The sequence below is a fragment of the Epargyreus clarus genome, unplaced genomic scaffold (genome assembly GCF_041222505.1).
Source record: "Epargyreus clarus isolate Ecla_fem2 unplaced genomic scaffold, WU_Ecla_fem_2.2 ptg000027l, whole genome shotgun sequence".
Classification (NCBI taxonomy): Eukaryota; Metazoa; Arthropoda; class Insecta; order Lepidoptera; family Hesperiidae; genus Epargyreus; species Epargyreus clarus.
In genome coordinates, this window is record NW_027332234.1 from 9,700,179 (window position 1) to 9,726,329 (window position 26,151).

A 26,151-nucleotide genomic window follows, 5' to 3' on the forward strand; every position below is an offset into this window, starting at 1 on the left:
AAATATTGTCTATAGGATTGTTGTACCACAAGTTTAACAGAAATTGAATATAATAACTGACTTCTTTTTTTTGAATTTGCTGTAAAGGGTGAAAAGGAAGCTCTAAAATCAAAAAGGGAAATGCATTGTTACTGTGTGAAAGAATATTTTTTGTTATATCTATGGCTCCCTTAATTGTAACAGAATGAAATATATGCCAGTTTTAAGTCTAATTTTAAGCTTTTAACATAAAAGATTTCATCTAAATCTGTCCAGTAGTTTCTGTGTGACACTGAAATGGACAACCAGTTTTATGATAGTATAGATAGCAACAATCACCATATTATTACTTTATTACATAGTTCACGTTTGTATTTTTAAATTGTTCAATAATGCCGCATGTTGGAGATCCTTGTATGGAAAAAATTATAAAGCATTTTAGTAATAAAGACAAATACCTATGTAATTATTGTAAATAAGTTGTTATTATGTAATGATTCGTCCAATCGATGGTTGCATCGAAAAAGCATTTATTTATATTTATTTGTATGAGAGCAGAATCTCGAAAATATTGATTCAAGTGCCAAATTCCAAGGATTTTAATTTTTTACTATAACTTTATTGTAACATGAACACACCATTCCAATAGACACAGATTTGAATTATTAAAACTGAATAATTTGGACTGAATTTTAAAAGTAGTTTTATTTCAACACCACAATGTCTTATACCCCCTATGAAACTTTTACATAGAATAGATTTTTGTAAATATTTTTAATTAATATTTTTTTAAAATTATGTGTAGTATTTTATATTGAAGTGTTTAAACGTCCAAATAAATGGTTGGTAGGTTGCAGATGTGAAAAAATAAATGCAAGTGTTGTATATAATTATATATTTAAACTTAACATCGTATCTTAACAACTAACACTAATCTTAAATTAACAAAATCAAAATATGCAAATTATTGCACACACAAACTGTTCAACACCAAAACAACGATACATATTTATTTATTTCATAAAATTATAATTGTATGTAAGTATTATAAATTTTAAATAATTCGGTTCTAAACTTTTGCATATTAAATTCGTTGTATTTACACAAAATAGCACTAAAACGTGCTGTTGGAAATAGTGAAATAACATACAAAAAATAAAAACGTTGGGTTAATAATTTGGTACTACGCCTTCATGATTAGAATATAATAAGGAAAAAGGTAACTTATTGGCAGTAAAATTTGTTAGGCAAGACGGATATTAATCTGTAAGTAATACAATTAAAGCATTTAAGTACATAGAAATAAAAACTGCAATAAAATAATCTGTAGACACGTCTCACACAATATCTATAATAGGATCCTGTAAAAATAAACGGTAATTGTACCGACGACGGCTCGTTTGGCGACTTGAGATCAATGTTACGAAGTGGTTTACATCTACACGCCAGGAAGTCCGCTGCACACCACTGCACTTCTACGTGGAATACGTTTCAAGGGCAACCGGGCCGTATTATTCCACCAGATGACACTACTTGCGACTTTCTAAGTTTTCTATATCACAAAATAATTTAAAAAGATAGCTCTATATAAATAAATTGCAATAATATGTATTCAAAAATTGAGTAGTATTTCTAAATACATTCAATATTTGGTTCAAATAAAACTGAGTCGCAATTGGGTCCTCTATCCGACTCGGGCGGTTTCGCGGCGAGCGAACAACTTATTGTCATCATTCATTGGGCAAATCAACATTGTGGTTGCACCGCACAAAGGTTTACTCCTTATTTTGCTCAAAAAGTATTATGGCTCGACGCTTTTGACTGTTAATTCAAACTGAATTCGACACTAAGATCAAAATCATAATGCATATGCAGATAGGATCTTGAACTTAACATACAAAAATAATAACAAAATTATCACTCTGTATTATTAAATGTGACTAATATTTTATGTAGCTTTCTAATCTTCAAAAAAAATATCATCCTATATATGCACCAAATAATTGCTTCGATAAAACTGTCGATTTCAGTACGATACTATCTTCATCCGCAACCGAATACAGCGCATGAGTTTCTCAAGAAAGAAAAAAAATATCTTCCCCAATCGGAACAGCGCATGATATTTTCAAGAAAGAACGTATAAACCGTTGTGCGTCGCAGGCCACTCGCGCGGGCTCAGTCGCGCGGGCGCGGCTCGGGCAGCAGCCAGCTGTCCGTGTCCGCCCGCGCCAGCTGCTTCTTCAACGTACAGTACAGTTTTATCAACGAGTCCTGAAACGAAAAGAAATATTGTTTAAAATATGTGTAGCGCCAACCAGAATGTAAATAGGTGCAGATCATTCAGTATTTTTATTTCAAGCTTTCAATATTTTTTTGAGATAAAGCCATGTCTGTTTTATATTGTGTTAACGGAGTTAATGCCAGAATTTTCAATCTGACACAGGCTAATAAATTATAATTTATTGATGCAGAGTTAATTGATATTACTTAGTAAATCCGAACGGCTAGCATATATTCCGCATACCAAGTGGGGATTCGTAGACGTCTCACGCGCTATGGAATTTGAGGCGTGTAGGTTCCTTTCATCAAGATTTCTTATAGCGTTAATACAAGTGATAAATCAATTGCAATGCATACTTTTTCATTCTCAAGTTGTATGATCTCCCGTTTCTGTCGGAGCTCCTCGTCTCCCATCTGTTCCTCTAACTCTGACTTGTGCTTACTTAAGTAAGCAAGCTCAGTCTGTATCTGAAATAAAAAGAATATACATGTTTTTTGTAACATAAGGGTATATGATTATATTATAATTAACTGAATATTAAATGGATTTTCTATTTTTTGTATACTATTATGTATGTTTTAATTCTGAAACTATTCATTTTCAAGTCACCAGATTTTGAGATAGATCAGATAAGGCACTAGCCTTATAAAAAGATCATTGACCACTTTTATCTTCATATATTGCTTAGGGTATTTAGGTTACGGGGCAACGCGCTAAGAGGACTCCGGTTGCGTTCCTTTGGAGATCCTGGACTCCTCAACGCAGCGCCGAGGACGGCCACCGGGGGAATTTTAGTGCGGTAAGAGTTCCACATAATCCGGTGTCGCTCCCACGGCACCGGGTACCTTTTGAAGGTTTTTCCTTCGCTAACAAAAAAAGGGTATTTAGGTTACCGCAAGCTTACCCAAACAATTCGGGTGTTCAATAATTCAATATTATGATGTGGTGATATGCCGCAATTCTTCTGTACTCTACCTAAACTCTTAAGACTCAACAATCAATATCTTGATTGTCAGAAACAACTTTCTTCACTTACGGGACAACAGACAGCCTTCACGGCAATCGCCGTTTTAGTCCGCGCATTTAGTCCCTCACGGAATCCTATAAAACGATAGGAATACTCACTTTAAGGTACTCTTGCGCCAACTGCTTATGCTCGTCGAATATCCGCTTGGACTCGTCGTTGGCGAGGTCCGGCGAGATGGGCCGCAGATGTGGGTCCAGCATCATGTGCATGGAGTCCAGGTCGGGGTCGGGCTCCGACGGCGGCGGCGCGGCGCCCTCCGCAGGCGTCGACCCACTACTATTACCTGCGGACAATATACGCGAAATTAACATTTATATTCGTGCGACACATCATACAATATGAGATAATGTACAATAAAATAAATAAGTAACCGTTTGGTTGGGGTCTAGGACCGGTTGAATAGGCGCCAATTAAGAGGGGATATGTGGTGCGCTACCTTTATTTGCTGTTTGGTGGATGGGATATAAAATAGCAATTTCACAAGTGTACTCGAAGACGGTGGGATTCTTTGTGGTTCATCTGTAGCGCTACACATTTTCTAACATATAACAATGGTGTAAACCTACTAGTATTTTGATTTGAAGAGTCTGGAGACACTGATAGTGATAAAAATAAATTTGTGATCGTCCTAACATACGAGTAACTTTTCTTAAATTCGTCCTCAGTTACAGTACCTTAAAATCACTTGACTTTGGATGTTAGTGACTATTTGCATTATATAAAACTAATTGAAATTAAAACAAGTTTATAAAACATAGGTCACATGTTTTATTAGAAGATTATAGATAAAACATAAGCAATAAGGAGACGCTATCTTAGTGCCCCTGAACAAAGAGATCTCTTTCAAAGCTAGTTATAGATTTTTGTTTTCACTGATGGCATAAATTTTACATTAAATATCAAAACCTTAAGATAATATCAGTAGCAGATAAACAATAACTAGATATTTGATCGCCACAAAATAGTTTCGAAAAACTACTACAGTAAAACTTTAACGAGATAGATCCACTGTTCGATTTAATTAGCAATTATTTCAAATGGTATTGAAATTGCGTTTCTATCGGCAACGTACCCAGATAAAACATTCTGTATAACCCAATGTTTATGTCTGTGTTTATGTACGCATAGGTTATTGCCTCGAGAATAGTTTGAAGTATTCCGAGTCTAACAATTACGAACTGAATTATGTCTGAATGAATGATGTAGCTTTCCTACTTAGCTTTATATACGCAACAGCGATACGAAGTAAGATAACAAAATGGCGTATAGCATGAGATATTTACAATTTTATGTAGACTTTTTTTTTGGTAACTAATTGAAAATATTATTATTTTTATGCTACGAAATACCTACTCTTTCACATCAAATGCAGCGCATATTAAAAATGAATAGTACCAAGTGTGATGTTGCACGATAATAACGATAACAATCCCAGTGTTTAGGTATTTCGAAAGAATCAGTAGCAGTTTCACGGCAGGGTTAAATACGTCAAGAGTTAAATTTACTTCGTGTTGCTGATGTCAGACGCTTCACCTAGATTTCAGCTTTCAACGAATGATTCCTTTTCCCGCAAATAGATGGCGGCAGGGTACTTAAAACGAAGCGATAACAGACGCATAACCAGTTTTAACCACTCTAGAAGTTTTTTTTTTAAAGAAATCCACTTTTTTAAGTAACGTTCAAAAACAACGAAAAATAAATACACATTATTTTTCTAAGTAACAGTCACAACAAAACCAAGACAAAACAAAACAGAAGATCCTGACTATTCACACACTGCAATCGATTTTAAATAAAGGTCGTTTTCATTTTATCTAAAATATGGAATCGCACCACTTCGCGACAGAATGACGTCGTAGCAGGAAGTGCACGGTGCTACGCAGGGCCGTCGGGGTGCGTCGACGCAAGATGCGGCCTACGGTGTAGGGCGGGCGACGATGTTTCCGCGTATCGTTCTACCGACGAGGCGGCGGGACGCGTGCGACAGAGTACGGGCGACACTCACTGTAAAATATCCAACTACAGCTGACTGTGTCCCTGATGGTGGTGACGATTCCGGCGGAGGCGTCACATGCGTCGAGGCGGCGGAGGCGCGCGGGCGGCGCGGGCAGCGGGGGCATGGCGCGTCCTCTCGCGGAGACAGTGCGCCGAGCACTGCTGTGGAGCCGTGCACGCCGTCGACGACTCGAAATAATCGGCGGGAGAGCCGGGAGCGGGCGGTGCAACAAACAAACCGCCGCTATTCGCGGTGCGGTGACTCAGAGACGTCAGCCCGAGCTAAATGCGGATACCGTGTGCTGCCGCCCTTCGTGAGGTTTTCTGCCATTTTCGCTGGCAGGTCGCGCGCGCACCGCTCTCCGTAGCGGGTCGTCGACCCTCGCCCACGTATATTTCCACTCTTGCATTCATCTCCGGCGCAACGTTACCCTAGCGTATCCCTTCCGCCGCACGCGTCTCGAGACTCCGCTAAGAAACTTCTACATTTCTTTGTAGTATTTCACTGAAAGCATCGCAGTGATTCATACAATGTTACGATGCAATTATTTGTAAGGTCACATGGGCGGCGTGCCTCAGGGCGCGTTGGACGATAGCCGGGCGGTGGCGCGTTTGTAACGTTCGCGTGCTCATTGCGCAGGGATAAATTAGAGTCCAGGTGATTACGGCATCGTAGCCGGCCCTAATTCATACAACGATTGCGGCATACATCAGCCAAAGGTGCAGTGCGCAAAAACAACGTAGTTCCGACGTAAACGCATTCGCTCTCGAAATATGACGTATTACAGGCAGCCACTATGTGTCACAACTCTCAGCTAGGGAATGAAAAATTAAATTAGGTTTACTTCCACTTTTTACTTCAGTTGAAACTAAAAATAACATAACAATCAGAAATAAGTACGAAGATAAAATTATAATTTTTTAGCAGCAAATTCAAGCCAAGAAACTACGTGCATCGAGTAGTACTTGCGTCAGAAAATTGAAGTATGACGTATCTATTGTTTGCTTAATCCCGTCTCCTGATTACCAATATGGATATTATCGAGCGTCTCCCACGTGCCCTTAGAAAATATATAGCTGGTGGAGCTTGCCAACTTCGTTGTTTTAATAGCTTATTACAGCCTGAGTATAACTTACGAAGTTCTAAAGAGTGCCCAGAATAATCCAACGCACAAATTCAACTCACAGCGGAAGTAGAACGCGGCGTATTCGCTTTAAACTTCCACAACTAAACCGCAACGTGTTAAAACGTTTTTGCGGGGAAATGATTGTTTTGTGAATGGCCATTGAGACGATAGCACGCGTTGTCAGTATCCGCGAGCTTTCCGGTGTCCGTTTTGTATGCGTATTATTACGTACAATTTTACGTAACGGATGACACGAAAGCGGTTTGGAGTTGGGAAGGTATATGAAAAAAACGAATGATCCCGCTGGAGCGTGTTAATTAATGTACAGCTAAGAGGCGCTGACAAGGCACCGGCGTACAGACACGCGCTCCTGTTGATGGATCGTCTCCGGACGTCGTTGGACGCTCGTGACTAATACACGCTACATTTTACGACTGCGAACTTCGATGAAGCATAAAATTTATACCGCCAACAATAAAGTTTACACGCGTTTTAATCTGATCTAATAGATTTATAACGGGGCTGAAGTCTGTTAATTTTCAAATTAACTTTGGACTGGATTTTAGAACAGTTTTAATCCAGCGTGAATGACAATTTTGTGGTAGTGTTTTTAACCGACTTCAAAAAGGAGGTGGTTATTTATACAAAGACTGACTGTTTTATATTATTACAAAACTTAAATCTTAATTTATGGAAGCACAATTAATAATTATTGAAGGAAATGAAACATCGTGAGGAAACCTATATGAGTGAGAGATGTTAAAAAAAAGTTATGGAGGATTGGTTATCACGATGAACTATGGCCTAACCACTCTGAGAAGACCTACAACAGGGTTGGCGATAAGAACAATTGGCTAAAACTGTCCCATTTTCATACCATCGCCTAATATTTGATGTTATGTTTTTTTCACGTTGTTTTTCATTCAGTTGGGAAGGTTAAAAATGAACTCGATTCACACAGGCCAATTTTTATTATTTGTTATTTTACATTTGTTATTGCTTTATAATCATAACAAGTTTGATGATCACCGTTTTTACGATGTAGCAAAAAAATAATATCAAAATATATTTTCGTGCTGTTTTTTAATATAAGTGCCATAAAACATATTTAAAAAAAAAAAAAAAACTATTATATTTACTATTGAAGTTTAATAAGGCGATGGTCAGATTTTTGACTATAATTTTATAATTACACATAAACCTTTTTGATAAAATTGAAACAGGAAATAAGCATGCAATTCATCTCTAGTTATTGGTCACAGCCGCCCATGGACATTTGTACTTAATCACTGATGGGGTGATACTCCTGAGGTCTGAGATGGTCGCCTCAGGTGTAATTCAGTGAGCATCCACACCCTTCTACCGAAACGAAGAAAGGGTAAGGGTGACTTCATGGTGAATAACTTCGTACTGAGACACCGGTCTACATCTAATAGATTTAATACGAGTAGAAGAGGAAACGAAGCTACAGCATCAGCCGTTAGCAATAGGTAACAATTTTTTTATTTTATTTATTAACAAAATCCACAGCTCTTAAAGTATTGTACAATTTTTTCATGCTTAATCTACTAAACAGCCAACTATGTATATAACTTCCTAAACCATTTTAATGGTGAAACATATTGCAGGTAATAAATTAATGCATTAATGTAAACTGTTGCTCTATCATCGAACAAGTTCTGGACGGGGGACAATTTCAGTACGTCACGCGAATCACGTGAGTGAAATTAAAGAGGTAATCCAATGGTCTGTTGTTGGACGTAGTTCTCGCATTGGTGAATCACGCTCAAATTTTACAACTTATATTTATACGCGGCGAGCAGACAAGCCAGGAAATAAAGCTACAGCCTAATTTTCTTATAGCAGATTCGAAAAGTATAGCGGATTTCACGTTTACATTGCCATTCCAAAATAAGCCACATCGTTCAGCATCAGATACAATTAGGTTCAGTGTAAGTGGAACGACGGGAACGGAGACGTAATTGCATGATAAATGGGTGGAAAATCTCATAATTCGGGGTCGGAGAGCACCGCGTGCTACACGTCGGCTCGGTAATACCGTAAATCTACCGGTGAAGTAAAGCTATCTTTGATCCGTGGCATTAATATGTTTTCAATTTGGCGTCGGGACGGAGCGCAGACCGCGCCGGTTGCGTCAGCCGGCTGACACCTCGAGGAAACTGTCCCTGAAGTGACAGGTTTTTCTATTAGCGACGCGCTTTACGACCGCAGCCGAAAATACGGAAAACGTCTAGATCCTATAACTAGCCTAGACGTTGACACGCCGAATATGATCGCAACAAAAAACACAATAATAAAAGAAAAGGGATTTATTATGACTTCAACAATAATTAGGTAGCTCGGCATCAGGTCCCGTCATCGACTTTAGAGATAAGTGCCAAAAATCCACAGAATGTCCAAACTTTTAATGTTGGGATCGCGCTAAGCGAGTGACACTGACAGGGAATTACGTCGTACATCCAGCCTTAAAAAAAGTCTGATTCATCGAAGACACTTTCATTCGATCCGGAAATACCTACTGAACAAATTTAAGCGTCCTTGCGTACAACTCAAATGTAAATACATAAAGGATAATTATATACTCGGGAAATATATTGCTGGCGATGAGACAATTTTTGAATGACTAACGAAAATATTAAAAAAACAACTTCGTGAACTTAGCTGGAAGTGGGAAATATATTTTTGTACGGAAACCATTCACATCTTTACTTGCAACGGGTTTTATAGTATGCAATATAATACACATAAAATAGCATGCGTATAACAGATTGTTGAAAAACAACTGCGTCTAAAAAATGTTTACTGTATCAAAATAAGGTCAAAGCAAAGATGTGTTGAAAATCAAAGAACTGTCGACTGTATCGACTTTCAAAATGTCTATAACCACTTGAAGGTAGTAGAACTTTTTGGCGTTTGTGTGTAGCGGCACTAACTCTACATCTATTTTTTGACCAATAGTAGCAATGAAGGGCGACTTTATTTTAGGTTCAAGGGTGTGTTTACTACATACTGATTCAGATTCCATCTTAATCATCACTACCAACGCATCGGTGATCACTTAATATCAGATCGACTGCAGGTCCATTGGCTATTTCTATCATAACATGAAAAATAAAAAAATCTGCTTGTTATAAGAATGTTTTGTGAGATCTTACTTCAAACCCATATAAAACTTAAGACACGTTTGGCCCGTCAGTGAAGCAGTGCGTAAATATTTATTGCCTATTGTAAAGAGGGCAGTTTACAATTTCGTGCCAATTTCTACGGCGAAATCGGAACTGGGCCAGTCTCCGTTTGCGCTGTGATAGTATCCAGATCACATCAAAGTATTGCATGGCTTTAGATCGAAGCCAGTAGCCGTCGATACGACAACTGAGGCGACGTGGAATTTTATTGGTCGGAACGTTTGGTCCTAAAATACGTGAAATTTTCCGTTCACGAATTCATTTACTGCTATATATAAATTGTGTTCATACTAAATGTTCTTATTCAATAAGTTTTTAGTAAAATTGTGTATAATATATAAATGAAAATATACTAGTTTAATTAAAAACAAACTTCTTGAATATATTTATACATTTGAGGCAATAATTACATGAATTGTAAAAGTTGCTTCAAAATAAGCAGCGTAGTAGAATCGACGTAACCATTTACAACCACGAGTAGGTGTTATGGTGGCCGACTTTTTCATCGTAACACGCATCTCTTCCAAAGTAATATAGCTTTTATAAAAATAAACTATTTTTATTTTCACACTTGCATAATTTATTCGTATCTACTCACAGTTTACATTAATATCATTACATTTGCTATAAGATGAGACAAAAACTGAATAAATTAATATTTGATTCTGGTCTGCAAAGAGATAGCAACACAATGTGATTGTTTGATTGATTGGCAGTCAAGTAGGAATCTGACTTAGGTATTTAACATTGGTGAGATTTGTCCACATACTTATGGCTAACTGTGACAATGTTTGAAAGTTTTTTTTACGAATCGCCAGCATGAAACATAAACGAAGAAGAAAAGTCCATTAGGAAAAGAATTTGAATTAGCTGTGATGCAAAGTACTTATCCGTGATTACATAAAAATACAATAGTCAAGTTAAAACAAATCCATACAATATAACGAACAACAGGGTCGCGACAAAATTAAGTACAACCTTCTATTATGGAACTCATCAAGTGAGTCTGTTTAAGGAAAGTGGTCATTTAAAGAAGAGTGGCTATAGAGAGTAAAACGCACAAGTCATCAAGATAAACAATGTATAAAATATTTAATTTCGAAGAAAACAATTAATAATAAGAAATTCTTGAAATATTTTGGGATATGATTCAAGTCTCCCGTGGGATAGATAGCCAATATTTTCTGATGCCTATGCTTCCATAACCTAAAAAAGTTACCACGTATTTAAACAATTTCGATTTGTTTTCCTTGTTTTAATTTAGAGAAAACTTCGATCATGACATTGTTCTTAAAATGAAAATATATGACAGATTTTTTTTCTTACCCATGTGTCATTTTAGACTAATATTATCAGCATCAATATCAGTATTAGTCAATATGAAAACCGCGTATAGTTCCTTTAAATATTAAAATATATTCACATACTTATATTTATATTGACAGATCAATCGAGTAGATGAGACACAGAATATTGAAGATTGACATGACGAAACTTCAGTGAAGCTTATTTCTACCGCCCAGTTTTTCAAAGAGCAGGAAACCCTAAAGTATTTATAACTGATATTATACAAGAGTACGACGACAATGATCAAATGGAACTACGACTATTGCATAATTACAATTTCGTATGATTTCGTAACTGTGATCTGAATATCTGAAGCTCGGCATCGGCTCTGCATGTTACAGAACAAGACACGTTGCAGCCTTTGAATGTCAACATGAAATGGCGGGCCTTAATCCAGTTGTTACGTTTCCCAACGCGCCACTTGATGGCACGGACGTTTACTGATCCTCTTCTTGAGAAATAGGAACATTCAAGATGATTTAAGACAGATAACTTTTACAAAGCAAGATCTAATTCAAATAATACAATCGTTTCATTCATTATCCTATCAATTTATTGCAGCACAAAAGAAATGTGAAATGTATGTCAATGAATGAAGTATCAAGCTTTTCTGAAGTGAGTTTTAAATTTTTCTAATACAAGAAACTTCGGAAGCAAGGGGAGATTGTTATTGTTTTGGCAAATGATTCAACGCATACAAACCACATCATATCAACACCTTTAAATGACGCTCAAGAAATTTTCAGAAATATAAACGGAAATTCACGAAAACATAGATAATGAGAGCTATCAACAATATTCTTTAACTTTTATGAGTTTTTCAAGTAACATTTGATCTGAATGATGACTTACAACCTTTCAGATGAACGGGGATCAGAATTTTGTATTGAAACAGTAATAACGCTTATGATAACAATGGAAGAGAAATAGGTTTTTGAGAGCCACTTGATAATCTACAATCCTTGATAGTATAAGTGAAAAAATCGGAGGTGAAGCAGCAACAGGAAGCAATACAAAAGCTATTGGCAAAGGTATCGTGGCGAAATAGCTCGGTGAGTCACGCGAGTATTTCGGGGGAGCGCTCCCAGCCCCTACGCCGCAACGCGTTTAACACTCGCTACTTCTCAACGCTGTTTTGACTTTCTATTGAAGCCGTTGTGCTATGAACTAGTGTTCTTATCAAGGCTGCTGTGTTATGGCCATCAGGTTTGGTCAGTACAAATGAAATTGTAATTATTGATTGAAAGGAGACAAAATTTGATTTAAATTATCAATTAAAATTATACCTTCAGTTTATAAGTTTTAAACGAGCATTCTATGTTTATCGTATCAATGACGCGTAAATAAACAGTTGCAAGTTTGAACCAAGGTGTATGTTATTCTAAATTAGTTTGGAAATACGCGTAAACAGTAGTTAGTGTTGACACAGTAACGAGATAACCAGATATCGAGATAGAACTCGAGGTCACAGAGAAGCGTCGTAACGTTTTTGCGTAAACGTAAGCGTTCGGTGAGCGGCCGCGGCCGGGAAGGCGCGTGACGCAGACGCGAGCCCCGACCTACTTATGTCGTCAAAAAAATCAGCAGATGTTCAACTTTGAAGCGGGATATATCGAGCAGGGCAGAATGTGTTGTTCCGAATAGAAATAAACTTGTCACATATTTTGATTGTATCTAGAGCGGTTAGTCATGTCGTTGCCGATGCCAACGGCCCGGACGCTGCGCACCACCATCACAGCTATAAAGGCAATCGTATTCCAGACTGAATCACTATAAGCGCCGTCTGCAAAATGTCTCACCACTATACATTGACTCCGTGCATTGTGATTGCACGACCGTATATAGAAATAATTTGATTTCACATTGTTTACAGCTATTATCAAGGTCGAGTGTTGATTCATTGCTATGCTTTGTGTATGTAAATAAAAGATTATTTTGGATTTAAGTTATTTTCTCCATTTTAATCTTAAAATACAACGTTATTTAAAATTAAAAGAGAGTTCATATAGAAGATAAATTTTATCTGCGTAAACTTATCTTATAGAATTCGTTTTTTAAAGAAAACACACACTTTCATAATATACTTTCAACTAATGTATAAAGCGATTATTCTAAAATAAGTGGAGCCGACGAACAACAGAAAGGGCCTATTCACCTGATTGTCGGTCACGTAAACACAATTATTTCTGAATCTTCAAAGAGGGTTGTAACGAGCTTTGAAATCGGGCTACGGTATAACAAAAGAATTAACATTGGGAATAAATTTAGAGCGCTCGTAATTTTGGATAAGAGCCGAGTACGCTAGGTGTTGCCATACGCGGTACAGACCCAGCTTTAACTGGACATTGTGAAGTGAGTGACTCAATGATAAGAGCAGTCGTAATGCACTTTTTCACCAGATGTCACTACTCTTATTTAGGAATAAACATTTAGCGATCTAAACAAACTGGTATTACAGATCCAGTTCCATTTAGTTTTACGAATGATAATAACCAAAACAAACATATATTTCAACCATAAATAATTTAAAAAGTAATAAAGGGACTGTCAATCGTTTGACACTGACGTTTAGTTGTCAACACAGGTGAGTGACATAAGATGCTGCGAGATAACCGTCGAGGTATCCGTCAATGTTTACATCACTACACGATCTTCGCCTCTCGCGGCTCGCCCTACTTGTGCATCATAAAATAATTAGCAATGATTCATCTGTGCGAAAGCGTCACTCGGCGTCCCGACGCTAAGATAACCGTCGCGGGCTGTTGGCATTGCTTTTTGACAGCCGATTATTTCACTGTCGGCGATCGTTAGCGGTGATTATAAATTTGCCGCGTGATTGCGATGCCAGTCAATTCTTATTTTTGTTATGATTTATGGCGGCAAGTTGATTGTCTGTCATAATATTGTTATGAGCACATTATTTGTCAATCTCTTGAAATAAATAAACCTGTCGTTAGTTATTTAGAGTAATCATTATTTTCTTTTCTCAGGTCACTATGCAACTTTCCCTAAAAATTAAAGTTAAGTGCGTTATTCGGTAGCCAAAAAGACTATGATTTCCTTCTGCTTCTGTCCATCAAACTACTGGCCCTACATATGAAGAGGAAAATTAGATTTTTTACGTATTGGTGCAAAATGGTGTAATGTAATTACAAAAAAATGGCGTGATACTTAAATGAGGATATCAAAAACGTTCAGTCATACACAAGTAAATAATAAGGGACAAACGTAAAAAAAGAAGTGAAATGAAAACTATACAATTAATGGAAATTAATCATAATAATACTCATAATAATGTTATATTTTTTAACATTATACGGGTTATTTTGGCGCTATTTCTAATTAAGCCTCTCGAGAAATAACTTTCCTTTTCAGTGTTTATAAGAAATACTATAAAATACGAATTAAATCTTGTAGCTGATAAAATGTTCACCCCACTATTGAACCTTTTATTTACGTCTTCTGATACACATTTGTCAACTTTTATGTCTAATTTGATAGGGTAACTCCCCGAGAAAAGATAATAATTAAATTGATTGAAACGTGAACTTGAACCACGAGACTCTGTTATTAAGGGGACGCGAAAACTAATTAGGAACATTCGTTTATCAATTCGAATGTTTTGTAGTAATAAAATGTTTTTATACAGGAAAGTAAATTGAGTAAATTTACCGTGGTATATTTAGTGTTAGTATCTATTTCTAGGAGGAGAACAGGAGAGAGATATGTGACAAGCAATGGTACTGAATGTAACAGAGTTGACGATGACATAACAAAAAAAATATTAAATATAATCAAGTTTTTAAGTGGGGTGATTTTATAGTCATAGGTATACTCCTATTATAATCAATTTTTTACTATGTTAAGTAGTGGTGTAGGTAATTCGATGGTTCAAGCAAATGCCTCAAATAAAAAAATACTTGTACCTACGCGTTTATAGACGAAATTCAACAAATGTAAGTTATTGTTTTAAAGAAGGAAAAGAAAGATTTCATGAAAAATCCTGTAGAAGTATAAGAAGAATGACATTTTCATATTAAGATTCATTCAACACAAAAAAATGATGAAACAACATTGTTTAAATTTAAATACCTTAATATTGAAATACTGTTTATATTTAAATATATAAACGTTTTGTATTGAATATTTCTATTTTTCCTTAACATCCCCTTAGTAAATATCGTACGAAAACAAACAGCTACTCACTCATGAAAACGTCAACGAACACTTGTAACTTGTTGCAATTCGGTTGCACTGTTATCGAAACTTGAACAGAACAGTCTGTTTGCGGCATTTCACTAAGCTATAACATAGGGAACGTCCTCTTTAGCACTACCCGCCGCATAAGTGTTGCACAGATACGATATGGAGAGTAACACAGGAATACGGGCGACAGCACGCGGGATATAATACGGAGTGACGATCGGACAGCGGTGCGTGCCGGCTCGCGCGGTTGCATCGGAGTGCATGCGCGATGCGCCAGCGCACGGCGGCAGCGCGAGACTGTGCGACGTCGCCGAGCCCGTCCCATGCCTCCCCGATAACCTTAAATTAGATTAATTGTATCGAGCTGATTCATGCGTGCACGCGCAATGCGTTTCTGTTGACACAAGACAAATGTGTTTGGCTTATTTTAACAATAGGGATTAAGGAAGACGAATGGCTCCATTTTGCCCCCGCTCGCGCATCGCCCGTGCCACTTGACGTTCGCTTGCGGTGATTTCATAATGAGCACCAAAACGTAAAGCGCAGGTGGAGTTCGGCCGGGGACGGAGCGAATCCACGATAACTATTCCTCAGTTAAGAGCGCGTCCGTAAATTCCGGTAATCGTTAGTGAGAAACGATGAAGCCGGCCCGGGCGGCTCTCAAAGGCCAGCGTTACTGTATAAAAATCAACACATTTGTTTATTTGAGCAGCGCATAACGGGCGAGATGCCCGCCGCGGCGGCACCCATGAAAATATTACGACTTATTTACTTTACCGCGATGCTGTTCTTACCGCATTGACGTCTGAAACCTGACTCAGCAGGGCACGCGCCATGAGGCTTTCTTCACTTAAAAGCGTTTATCAAAATTACCATAAAATTTCCAAGAGTGGGTAGCAGCTTTCAAGAATGTAGCGAATTACTCGGTTAATGTTTATTGCATGTTACGAACCGTACGCACATAAGACACGCTTATTTCTTTTCTATCTCGTGTTGTTATTTTTCCAGATATTATGGTGCTTGAAGATATCACCTTTGAAACTAGTAAATTAAAATAAACAGCGTGAATACACATCGCTTAATCAAATCTGCATTTATGTTTAAATTTGTTTGTGACTCAAGGAAGCAGCATGAAAATCAATATTAATTGCGTTTTAAATGAGTCGTGAAATATTAAATTTTCAGCTTATTCATCACACACTTCCATTTGTCTGTCGACGGAGATACGTGCGAAGTCCGGAAGCCCGTGGATAAATAGAAGTCGTCTACACCTGCGCAGACGCCGATCAATATTGACATTCAGACTCACAAGTAAACCGTTGCGTAACTATATTAATAAGACGTCATGAGTATTGTTTCGAGAAACAATCACTACAATGTAAGTCTACATAGAGCTTTATTTACAATATGAGCATATAGTAATATTGTTGTTGGCCGATGTAAAGGGTTCTTATAAACGCCGAGTAAATGAATCACCAGTCGTCGGTATACATTTTCTGTTAGCTCCCGAAGCCGAGCGTTAGCGCGAAGCTTTGTTTCCTAGAAGAGATGTTGATTAGCAGTAGCCAGAATAAGATGAGGAAACGACATTATGATGGTGGCCCAAGCAACCCCGTTCGCGATCTAACAATACTTTGGCTTTGCGATCGGTCGTTGGTCCCAAACCACCCGGTTCCTAGAAGGTAAGCGGACACAGTCTAAAATAGTCGCGGCCTCTTCCGAGAATCGTGACTCACACCGGGACCGTCCCGAGCCGCATCTGGACCGAACGATACTCTATAATCATGTATTATACACGTCGAATTTATAAATGCACCCAAAACGCGCACGCGTACGCTTACGTTCTAATACGGACGTAACGGCCGAATGTATACTGAATAGCAAAAATATCGTTTGATCATGTGCCTCTACGAAAAAAATCCACGCTTTTTTGCACACGCGTACGGTTCTAATTTTAAAAGGCAAAGATAGTTCGGCTATTCATAAGATTAGCATTTACACGATAGTCTAGAAATAAGCCAATACGACAATGACTCTTTGTTTTAATATATGTTTACTACATAATAATATGTACTTATAATAAATTGTTAGCGTGTACATTCGTAACCAAATTTACTTACGATCTGAATATTTACTAGCAAGTGTAATAAAGAATCAACCCACATGGTTTTTGCACAACTGGAAGTAATGATAATTCTTTTACGATAAGTTTATAGAGAATTCTACTTTAAAAAATAATTAAGTGTTCAAAGTCTTTGTAAGCTATTCGGACTAGACCAAGTCCAAACAAAAACATAGTATTTATTCCTACTGGAGATGGGTCTTTTACCCATAAATTTATCTAGTTCTTTTCAGTTCTATTTATTAGTCTACTAAACATTAAATAAATTGAAAGTACTATCAATGAAGTAATTAATGAGCACAAACAAATAAACATTGATCCTACGCACATATTATGCAAGCTGTATCCACTACTGCGGAGCCGAAAAATGTTTTATTACGAAACACAACTTTTTGAAACATAGTATTTATAAATTTCATTAACATTTAATACTTTGAAGCTTGATTTGTTACTGAAACGGTTTACTGACAGACACAATAGCACTTTTAAATAGTTTTATCAGAGTTCTGTAATAACAAAGAATTAGATGAATGCATTCGAAACATTCTCGCACATTGAATTACGGCAAAAAATTCGAGTAGCTTTTATTAGTGTAGTTTTTTATAGACCAGTGAATGGGTTGCCTAGTTAGAACGATATAGTGTACTTCAGTTATATCGTTAGAATACGAGCAGTAGCCAATGTGTGAGCGTTAAATTTTATTGTGTAATATTACCTATTAAGATCTCTTATCAAAGCTACCTAATTACTTCAAAGATTTTTTTTATATAAAAAAACGTCACTTGCTTTTATGAAGCCAGGGCTAAAGTTTAAGGAAAATTGGAAGTCCTGAAGCATACCTTACGACGTGAAATTAGTTTAGTTTGCAGAGTGTGGAATCCACAGTCTATAATTACTACAGTACCGCCCATCCATTCCACCAAATTCGTCCAGTCCATTCCATAAGGAGTCCAGTTCTTATGATTTTATATAAACCTCCATAGGGCTACCGACTTTACCTATGTTAAAATGACTTTACTTGTTATATTACTGTGACCAATTTGTTTAACGAGCTATCCAAAGATAAATCCAACGGTAACCTGTGCAACCTCCGTCCTCGTTTAGTCTTGCTAAATCCGACATAATTATCTTGCGTTACGCTAGCGTCTCATCTACGAGTATTTTAAATCCGCAGTGAATGAGTTAGCCAGTTGCAATGAAATAGGGTATGTGAACTATTGCGAACGTTACATGTAGATGCGTGCGACGCCCGATGACTAAGCGGTGATATTTGCGCTCACTGTTTATTTCTTATCAAATGGCAACACCACTTGATGTGGTACTTCTGAACCTATTTTTGCTTCATGAAAACAGCTGTCTAATTTTAAATAAACAAATTTATTCATATTTAATTCATAACTCTCGTTTTATCCACCAGCAAATACATTGATAGACCAGTGAGTGAATTTTGATTTATCCCTTTGAAGGTCCTAGATTGAGCCCAAAACTTACGGTAGATTGGATTAACGTTGTTGATTCTGTAAAGACATTTCCATCGTCTTTCCCATCGCTCCAAAATAAGTATAACTTCAAAATTATTGGACAGTCAAGAAAATACTGAATAATCTATTTAGGATTTTGTATTAACTATTAACCTTAATAAAATATGGATTTCACAACATGACTAATACGAAAAAGGTATATTCCCATATTTTCTATAGGAACCCGGGTTAAATATTCGATGTGCGGATGATATATAAAGCGCCAGTGAATCACGAGGCGCGCATGTCCTGGCACAGGACTCGGCTATTCCGACGCGATGGCTCACCAATGATGCATTAGTTAACTTTAGATTACCCCTCTTTGTAATATAAGTGTGCTTTATATTTTTGTTTTTGGAAAGATTTAGGCTATATTTGTGTTCATTAAGCGACTTCAAAGAAGGCTATCATTTATAAAATGAATTGTCTCTTTTTGATTTCGAAACTATTAACCTTTCCAACCATGCTTACTTACGATGATGAACATTAACAACATAAAGTTTTTTTTAGCTTTTACGTTTTTATCTGTTTGAATTTTAATTTTGGTAATCTATACTATTATTTTGCAAACGCTAAAAATCCACCCAAAGATAATTTATGTCGAAAATTCCATGATCTAATCGTAAAATTAAAGAACCATTGTAGGATATGTAAGTTCACATTATAATATGCGCTTGGACGCAAAGTGGTTTCGGCGTATTTTTTATAATATAGGGCCAGCAAACGACTATTCCATCTACTTTTTGATAATTGATAAATGCCTAACTTCTAACATTTGTTATAAATTTCAAAAATAATTGGAGCGGCCACATGTAATCGATGCAAACCTTAAGATGCACTGCTACTTACGAGAATTTGGAGACGCCTTGTCTTTCTACATTACCACGCGTTTCAAACCAAACCAAACCAGAACGCTTAATCATAATTATGATGTGAAGTAAACATACAAAATGCAAATAGTGCATCATCACGTGCAAAACTTATACGTATTCTGCAAAATGATTACTGCATGAGTTCAAAATAAATATTGGCTCGTGAAAATAATGAAAAAAAGGAAAAAACACCTATGAACCAAGTGTTAATGAAGTGCAAGTGGTTGTTTTGAGGCATTATGCCAATTACTTTTACGCGTGTAAGCTGTTGACATCATTATTTTCAGTGTTTACAACACTTATGAGGAATTCTCACAAATCATTAACATTTTGAGGACAATTTCAATAATTGTTTAAAAATATTTACTGAGTAATAAGATTAAGACGTGCTCCTTTAAAAATAACTAGATGAACTACTCATATTTTTACGAATTTACCAAACAGTGAACATACGAGTGAATATTAGGTCAGCAGCATCAGGTCGGCCTGTTAGGTTTCATATTAAGTAGACGCTCCTTTAATTTAGTAATATTATAAGTACAAAACATCTTTAATTATTTAACCAATAATAATTTAATTATCATTTAGACATAAATACGACCAAAGAATACTGATGATCCTGCAAAAGAGAGACTTTGATCGCCTCGAGACTTCAATAAGCCTATAACAATAGTAGCTTTTACACATTAATGCTTTATTTTGTAATTGTAATTTTAGAGCAGCTCTAGACATCCTTTTTGGTAAAACGCTACATACATAGTAGCTACACGAGGTAATGGCGGGCCAAATTCGGTATTGAACACAAATAACCCTAATTCTAATTAATAATAATTTCTATCACGATATTGCTCTATAATTCGAAGTAATGCAGATGAGAAATTATAATCTAGGAATGTATGTGGTCTGCCAGAAGAGGACCTTTCAGACAGTAGTGTGCAACTGTTTAATAAATTCGCGTTATTCCTACGTCTGTTATAAGGCAATATAGATATTTTATTCTAGCACTCACCTAATGTGATGAACTTATCAAATCCAGCTGTGTTCTTTACTTCTACGTAGTCATCGAAATTGAGCGGTAAATCTCTGAGCTCCCACGCATTCTGAAATTTTACAGTGAATTAATTAAATAAAACGTAAAACACAGCACCAAATATTACTTACTATAGTTTAATATTAGAACTATTTAACTGTTCTTGCATTTTTTCAATAAAATTTCGATCAAGGCTTTTAGCAATAGGCAACCATTTTCTTAAATATTAAAGATAAAATACATGATAATAAGTCATAATGCTTTCACAATAACTTTAACATAGCTTATATTCTCTTTTATAAAGCCAAGCCTTTTATACGAATCCAAGACATGCTTCTACATATTTGAGAGCTTTCTACAATCTCATAAATGTCTAAAAAGTAAAAACGCACACTTCGCAAGCGCAGTTTCCTATACTTTTTTAATTCAAGAAAAAGAAGAGAAAATAATGACATATTTTTTTTACTTCACGGACACCTCAACGACATTCGACTACAACAAAGAAATAGTTTTAGCGTTACATTCCACAATAACTACATACAAATAGTTTTGGCGTAACGACACTCTACAATAAGTAAATACAAATAGTTTTGGCATATGGTTGATCTGCCCAGTGCTGTTATTTACAGACACACATCCTAGAATGATAAATTACATCATTACGTGATATTTTATATTTAGATTCAATTTGGTTTCAGGTTTAAATATTCTCATAAGTTTTCTATGCGATAATTCTATACAATTTTTAAAATTGAAAGTACCATACGAGCATGTAGTCCATTTAATGACAAGTGGTTACTGTAGCCCATGGATGGATATGTAACTCTATATAGAATGGATGTTTTCTCTGAAGTCAACTACTACCTCATAAGACTGACTTACAGTTGTCAACATTTACTATGACAATGACTTAAATAAATTAAAGGCTATTATTACTTACAGGATCAACATCTATTCTTAATGGTGTCTGATATCTTGGGTCAACTGGCAGTCTTTGTGGGATATTCCCGTTATATTCTTTGTTGGGAGTCATTGGACTATTCGCGGCACTCAGTCTATCACAGTAATTCTGGTTGTAATCTTCTTTCCTTGTAGAATTAGTATTACTTGTAACCGAGGGGCTCCTAGTGGACGATACCTTGTCATTTTCTCTATTCCAATACTGCTCGATGTCTATATGCCTCGGATTCATATTTCCGATATTGTAATTGACTATCGGCGACAACCGCTTTGGTGAAGAACCCCCACTGAAGATACAAGGGCTTTTGACTATATTCAAGGTATCGTGGGGAGTGCTGTTTTCACTGAGCATATAGGTCTGTTTATCTGAGGGCACGGGCGAACTAGATGTTCTGTTGATAGCAACGGGTGGTCTACCCGCTTCGGTAGTGTCCATCTTTCTAAAGTGCTGCGGGTGTTTCGTCATTCTATGTACATCTGTCTCATCTCTCTGTACTCCTGAGGCTCTATTATGAGGATCTGTCATCAGGTTTTGAAGCTTATTTACTTGGCTCTCCACAAAACTTCGCGGTCTTGGTGACTGTGACAGGTCGGACTGTCGATACACTACAGGGTTGCTTGGTATGTCCTCTGAATATGGCAGTGAGTTGTTTGTTCCGTAGACATTCTCTGTGTCTTCTTCGAAGCTGTCACGCGTGTCATACGGCCCGTAGTCATCAATAGAAGCGTCTGTATCGTCTTCTTCCAGATCGTCAAAGTTGATAGGAGTGTCGGCTCCAGGAAAGAATTCACATAGTGCAGCCATTATTTCCACAACCTAAAAGTTTTTAAATATTAAACGCAGCTTCGAAAGTCATATGAATTAATTATTATTGTATACTTTCTCTAGGAACTATATAATTCTGGACTACTTGTGTCTAATGAAAATCAGCTAATAATAGTAGCAAACTTGGGAATATAAGTCTGCAAGTTCTTCTTGTGGAGAGTTGTAACCAACTTTCAATAGAAAGAATAGTTCCAAAATAAACTGAAACCTCTGACACCTTTTAGTTGAGCTTTTATAATAATAACTTGTAAATGAGTGATATTTATAATGAGTATGTCTGTATCATGGCAGCTCACAAATCAAGACAGTAGATAAGGGCCGAACAACAGCTGCTTTAGGGCAGCATACAAGGTTTTTCAATTCTAACAGACCAATTCTTATACTATAAAAATTCAATAAATATTCTAAATGGAAAGGTACACCATAAAATCCTATACCACCTGTTAAATATTAATAGTATTGGTTACCTTGGCCATACTAGGTCTTTCCGCAGGGATCTTATGCCAGCATTGAGTCATTAATTGTTCTATTGGTTCCGGACAACCTTCTATTAAGTTTGGCCTTTGACCTAAAATATAAAGGCACTTTAATTACTATCTTAATAAATTCAAAAATTAGTATTCTTAAGTGTGTTAGAGAAGTGAGAAAATCATGAAATACTAAAAAATCATAATCAATCATGGAGTGGGACGTTACATGCTAAATTGCTAAATCCTATTTCAAAGAATGGAAATTTTAATGTTTCTGATACACCAGGTTGAAATAAAGTGAATACATATTTATATTCACATTTAGAAAAACTTAACAATCTTAACCTGTGATAAAAATCTTTGTGCTATGATGAGACTGCAGACAATAAATTTATATTGCATGCTAATAAAAAAGAAAAGAAATAAATCCACACTTTTTGTAACAGTCAATTATGTTCATATTGTTAAAATAAGGCTTAAGACAAAATGTTTTGTAGTACCTGTATGTACAGCCCACATTATTCTAAATGCTGATCCACCTTCCTCGAATGGTTTCCTTCTAGACAGCACTTCCCACAGGATTATACCCCAGGAAAACACATCACACTTTTCTGTATAGGATGACCCTTCGAAGACCTGTAAACACACAAGAGTGAAATGCATAAAAAATTGATTAAGCATCTTAAAATACAGCTGACTTTAATATTTACATAAAAAATCTAAGTACCGAGAAAAAAAAATATACATGTATGTCTTGACGAGTTCACTTTGAGTTATGTAACTTTAACCATAATTTTATTTAAAGCAATTTACCATAAATTGAAAAATTAACTATATTTTGAGTGAATTCTAAATAAATTAATGTAAAGATGACCTAAAAATAAATGATAACAATAGTATGTTTTTGAAATAAGACTTAAGATTTGCGATTATTTATTCATTCCAAACAACTTAATTGTTGTGTATATTTATTAGTAGAATAATTATGTTATATGTTATCAGACAATTGTCATATTATTACCCTTTAAAATCTGTCTTGTCATATTTTGGTTTAATTAAAATAAAAATATTAATGATAATTTAATTTATGAAATTGAGGAAATTTTAATACAGTGACTTGTTACTATATATCTTTTTTTATAATTCTCAACAGAAAGTACTCAACCTCAAAGCCAATGGACAATTCCAACACTAGAGAAGCCAATGCATTGCTGGCTTTGAAGGAGATATCTATTTACATCTTTTTTGAAGAAATTAATGTCATTGTGCTCTGGGAATACGTAGTCTAAAATGTTGATTTGCTTTTATAATTTTTTTTAGCTGATTCATACCCATTTCTGTTTTTTAGAAAATAACATATGAACATTTCAACTATCGCAGTTTAGTTCAATTTGGAAGGGTTATCAGCTGTGTTTGGGTGGCCCCAGGACCGGGCCCACCTTTGCGTCCCCCCTTAGTCTGCTAGACTCATTAAATAGATTAGATAGAAATAGCAAACAAGCATAAAATCTATCTTATTGTAAGTGGTTACTGACATTGATGGGCATTTTTATAAACCCTCAATAAAATAAAGTTCCACCAACAAATACATGGGTACTTGCTCATAAGCACTTGGTTCGATTGCTTTGTTAAGGTATACTGCCATTACCCTTCAACCCAGAACATAGTAGTTCTTGGTTCTATTGTGAGACAGAGATGTTTGTGATAGCTCTAGAATCATACCTTAAAGGACTTTGCCTAAAGTGGGGCTTCCTAATTGGAATCAACAATAGAGAGTGGTTAAGGTCATATTATAAAACGAAAACTATTATTACAATAATGTATAGTAAAATAGAAAAAATACCTCTGGTGCCATCCATGCAGCACTTCCTTTATTGTTTGTCATGTATGTGGCCTTATCTGCTGCAGTTCCAAAATCACAAATTTTGAGCTTCTGTCCACCCGCCACTAACAATAGGTTCGGTGGCTTAAGATCCCTGTGTATTAGAGGCTTTGGTCTCATAGCGTGCAGGTATGCTACACCCTGAAAATGTTTATACGAAAAGTATTACATCTAATCTATGTAAATAATGTAGAATACTTGTAAATAAACAAAAATAAATTGACCCTATATAATATATAGAGATCCAGTTACGATCTTAAATCTCATTGTTGTGTCAATGCTTTGCACATTCTTTCTGAATTTAATTTCAAGTAACTATTATGAGAGAAATATTACAGTCTTTTTTTATTTTAGTTTTTATCTATGGGAAATGAAGTTTAATAGGTATATAATTCCGTTACCTCTGCACACTGCCGTGCCCAGCTCATAGCATGAGCTGCAGTGTATTTTGGTTTAGGGCGTACGTGAAGAACATTATACAGCGAACCGCCCTCCGCATACTCCATGACGAGACACACATGAGCCCCCTTCGTACATGCTCCATACAACCTTACAATGTTAGGATGTGAAACTCGCGACAACTGCCGCACTTCTATCGCAAACTCTCGCTTCTCAGCCTCCGAGTTTATATGTTTCACCGCCACGAATGTGTTCCGCCATAAACCCTTCCAGACCACGCCAAAAGCGCCCTTGCCTACAACCTGTCAACATAACACCTATCAATATGAATTCATCTCGCTACAGTTGACGTAAAAATTCACAAATAATATTAAACCTGCCTGCAACTCTTGTATTTCACTGTAATCTATCTCCTCAACGAATGTCTGCTGGACGACAGGCGAGTCTTGCACATTGGAAGCCATCGGTACACTTAATATCACATTATCAAAACGACTAGGATTGAAAGCTAAATGTTATTTATTTGAATAATTATACCAATTCCTCAGAAAAGAGTTAAAAATAGTTGGTTAGATCAATTTTCTCGTTATTGTTTAGCACGGAATAGCAACTGCGACAAGGCCGCCATCTTTGAAACTGAAGAAGATTTTTATAGGGACTGGTTGACCATTGATTCTTGGTTTTTAAGTTACTAAATAAACAAATATAATATTGTATTGACACGGTATACAAATAAAAGTAACGATTTATGTATTTTATTATGGCAATTTAAATTATAACTTGTCAATTTTAAATTATTATAATCTGTATGAAAACAAGTTATGTCAACTGGAGTTCTCTATTCATTACAGTCGGCACCAATATCAAAAAAATGCTACATGATAAACAAGTCTTAGTATAAA

General features: G+C 36.2%; 1 protein-coding gene across 1 annotated transcript; it reads right to left on the reverse strand.

The window, feature by feature from the left end:
- Positions 1 to 857: 857 nt before the first annotated feature.
- Positions 858 to 25,910, reverse strand: Tak1 (TGF-beta activated kinase 1). Its single transcript, XM_073088496.1, has 10 exons — positions 25,630 to 25,910; positions 25,252 to 25,551; positions 24,812 to 24,991; positions 23,469 to 23,604; positions 22,966 to 23,066; positions 21,653 to 22,489; positions 20,692 to 20,782; positions 3,386 to 3,570; positions 2,617 to 2,727; positions 858 to 2,250 (listed from the first exon to the last, which is right to left on the reverse strand). The coding sequence occupies exons 1-10, from the start codon at positions 25,711 to 25,713 to the stop codon at positions 2,155 to 2,157; spliced, it is 2,121 nt and encodes a 706-aa protein (XP_072944597.1). The 5' UTR covers positions 25,714 to 25,910; the 3' UTR covers positions 858 to 2,154.
- Positions 25,911 to 26,151: the final 241 nt, after the last annotated feature.

Excerpts from the sequence above, each read along its gene's own strand:
- Tak1 (XM_073088496.1), bottom strand. The coding sequence starts at position 25,713 with ATGGCTTCCAATGTGCAAGACTCGCCTGTCGTCCAGCAGACATTCGTT. Across the intron at positions 25,552-25,629 it reads GTGAAATACAAGAGTTGCAG|GTTGTAGGCAAGGGCGCTTT; the intron begins GCAGGTTTAATA and ends TTATGTTGACAG. Across the intron at positions 23,067-23,468 it reads AATGTGGGCTGTACATACAG|GTCAAAGGCCAAACTTAATA; the intron begins GTACTACAAAAC and ends TTTATATTTTAG.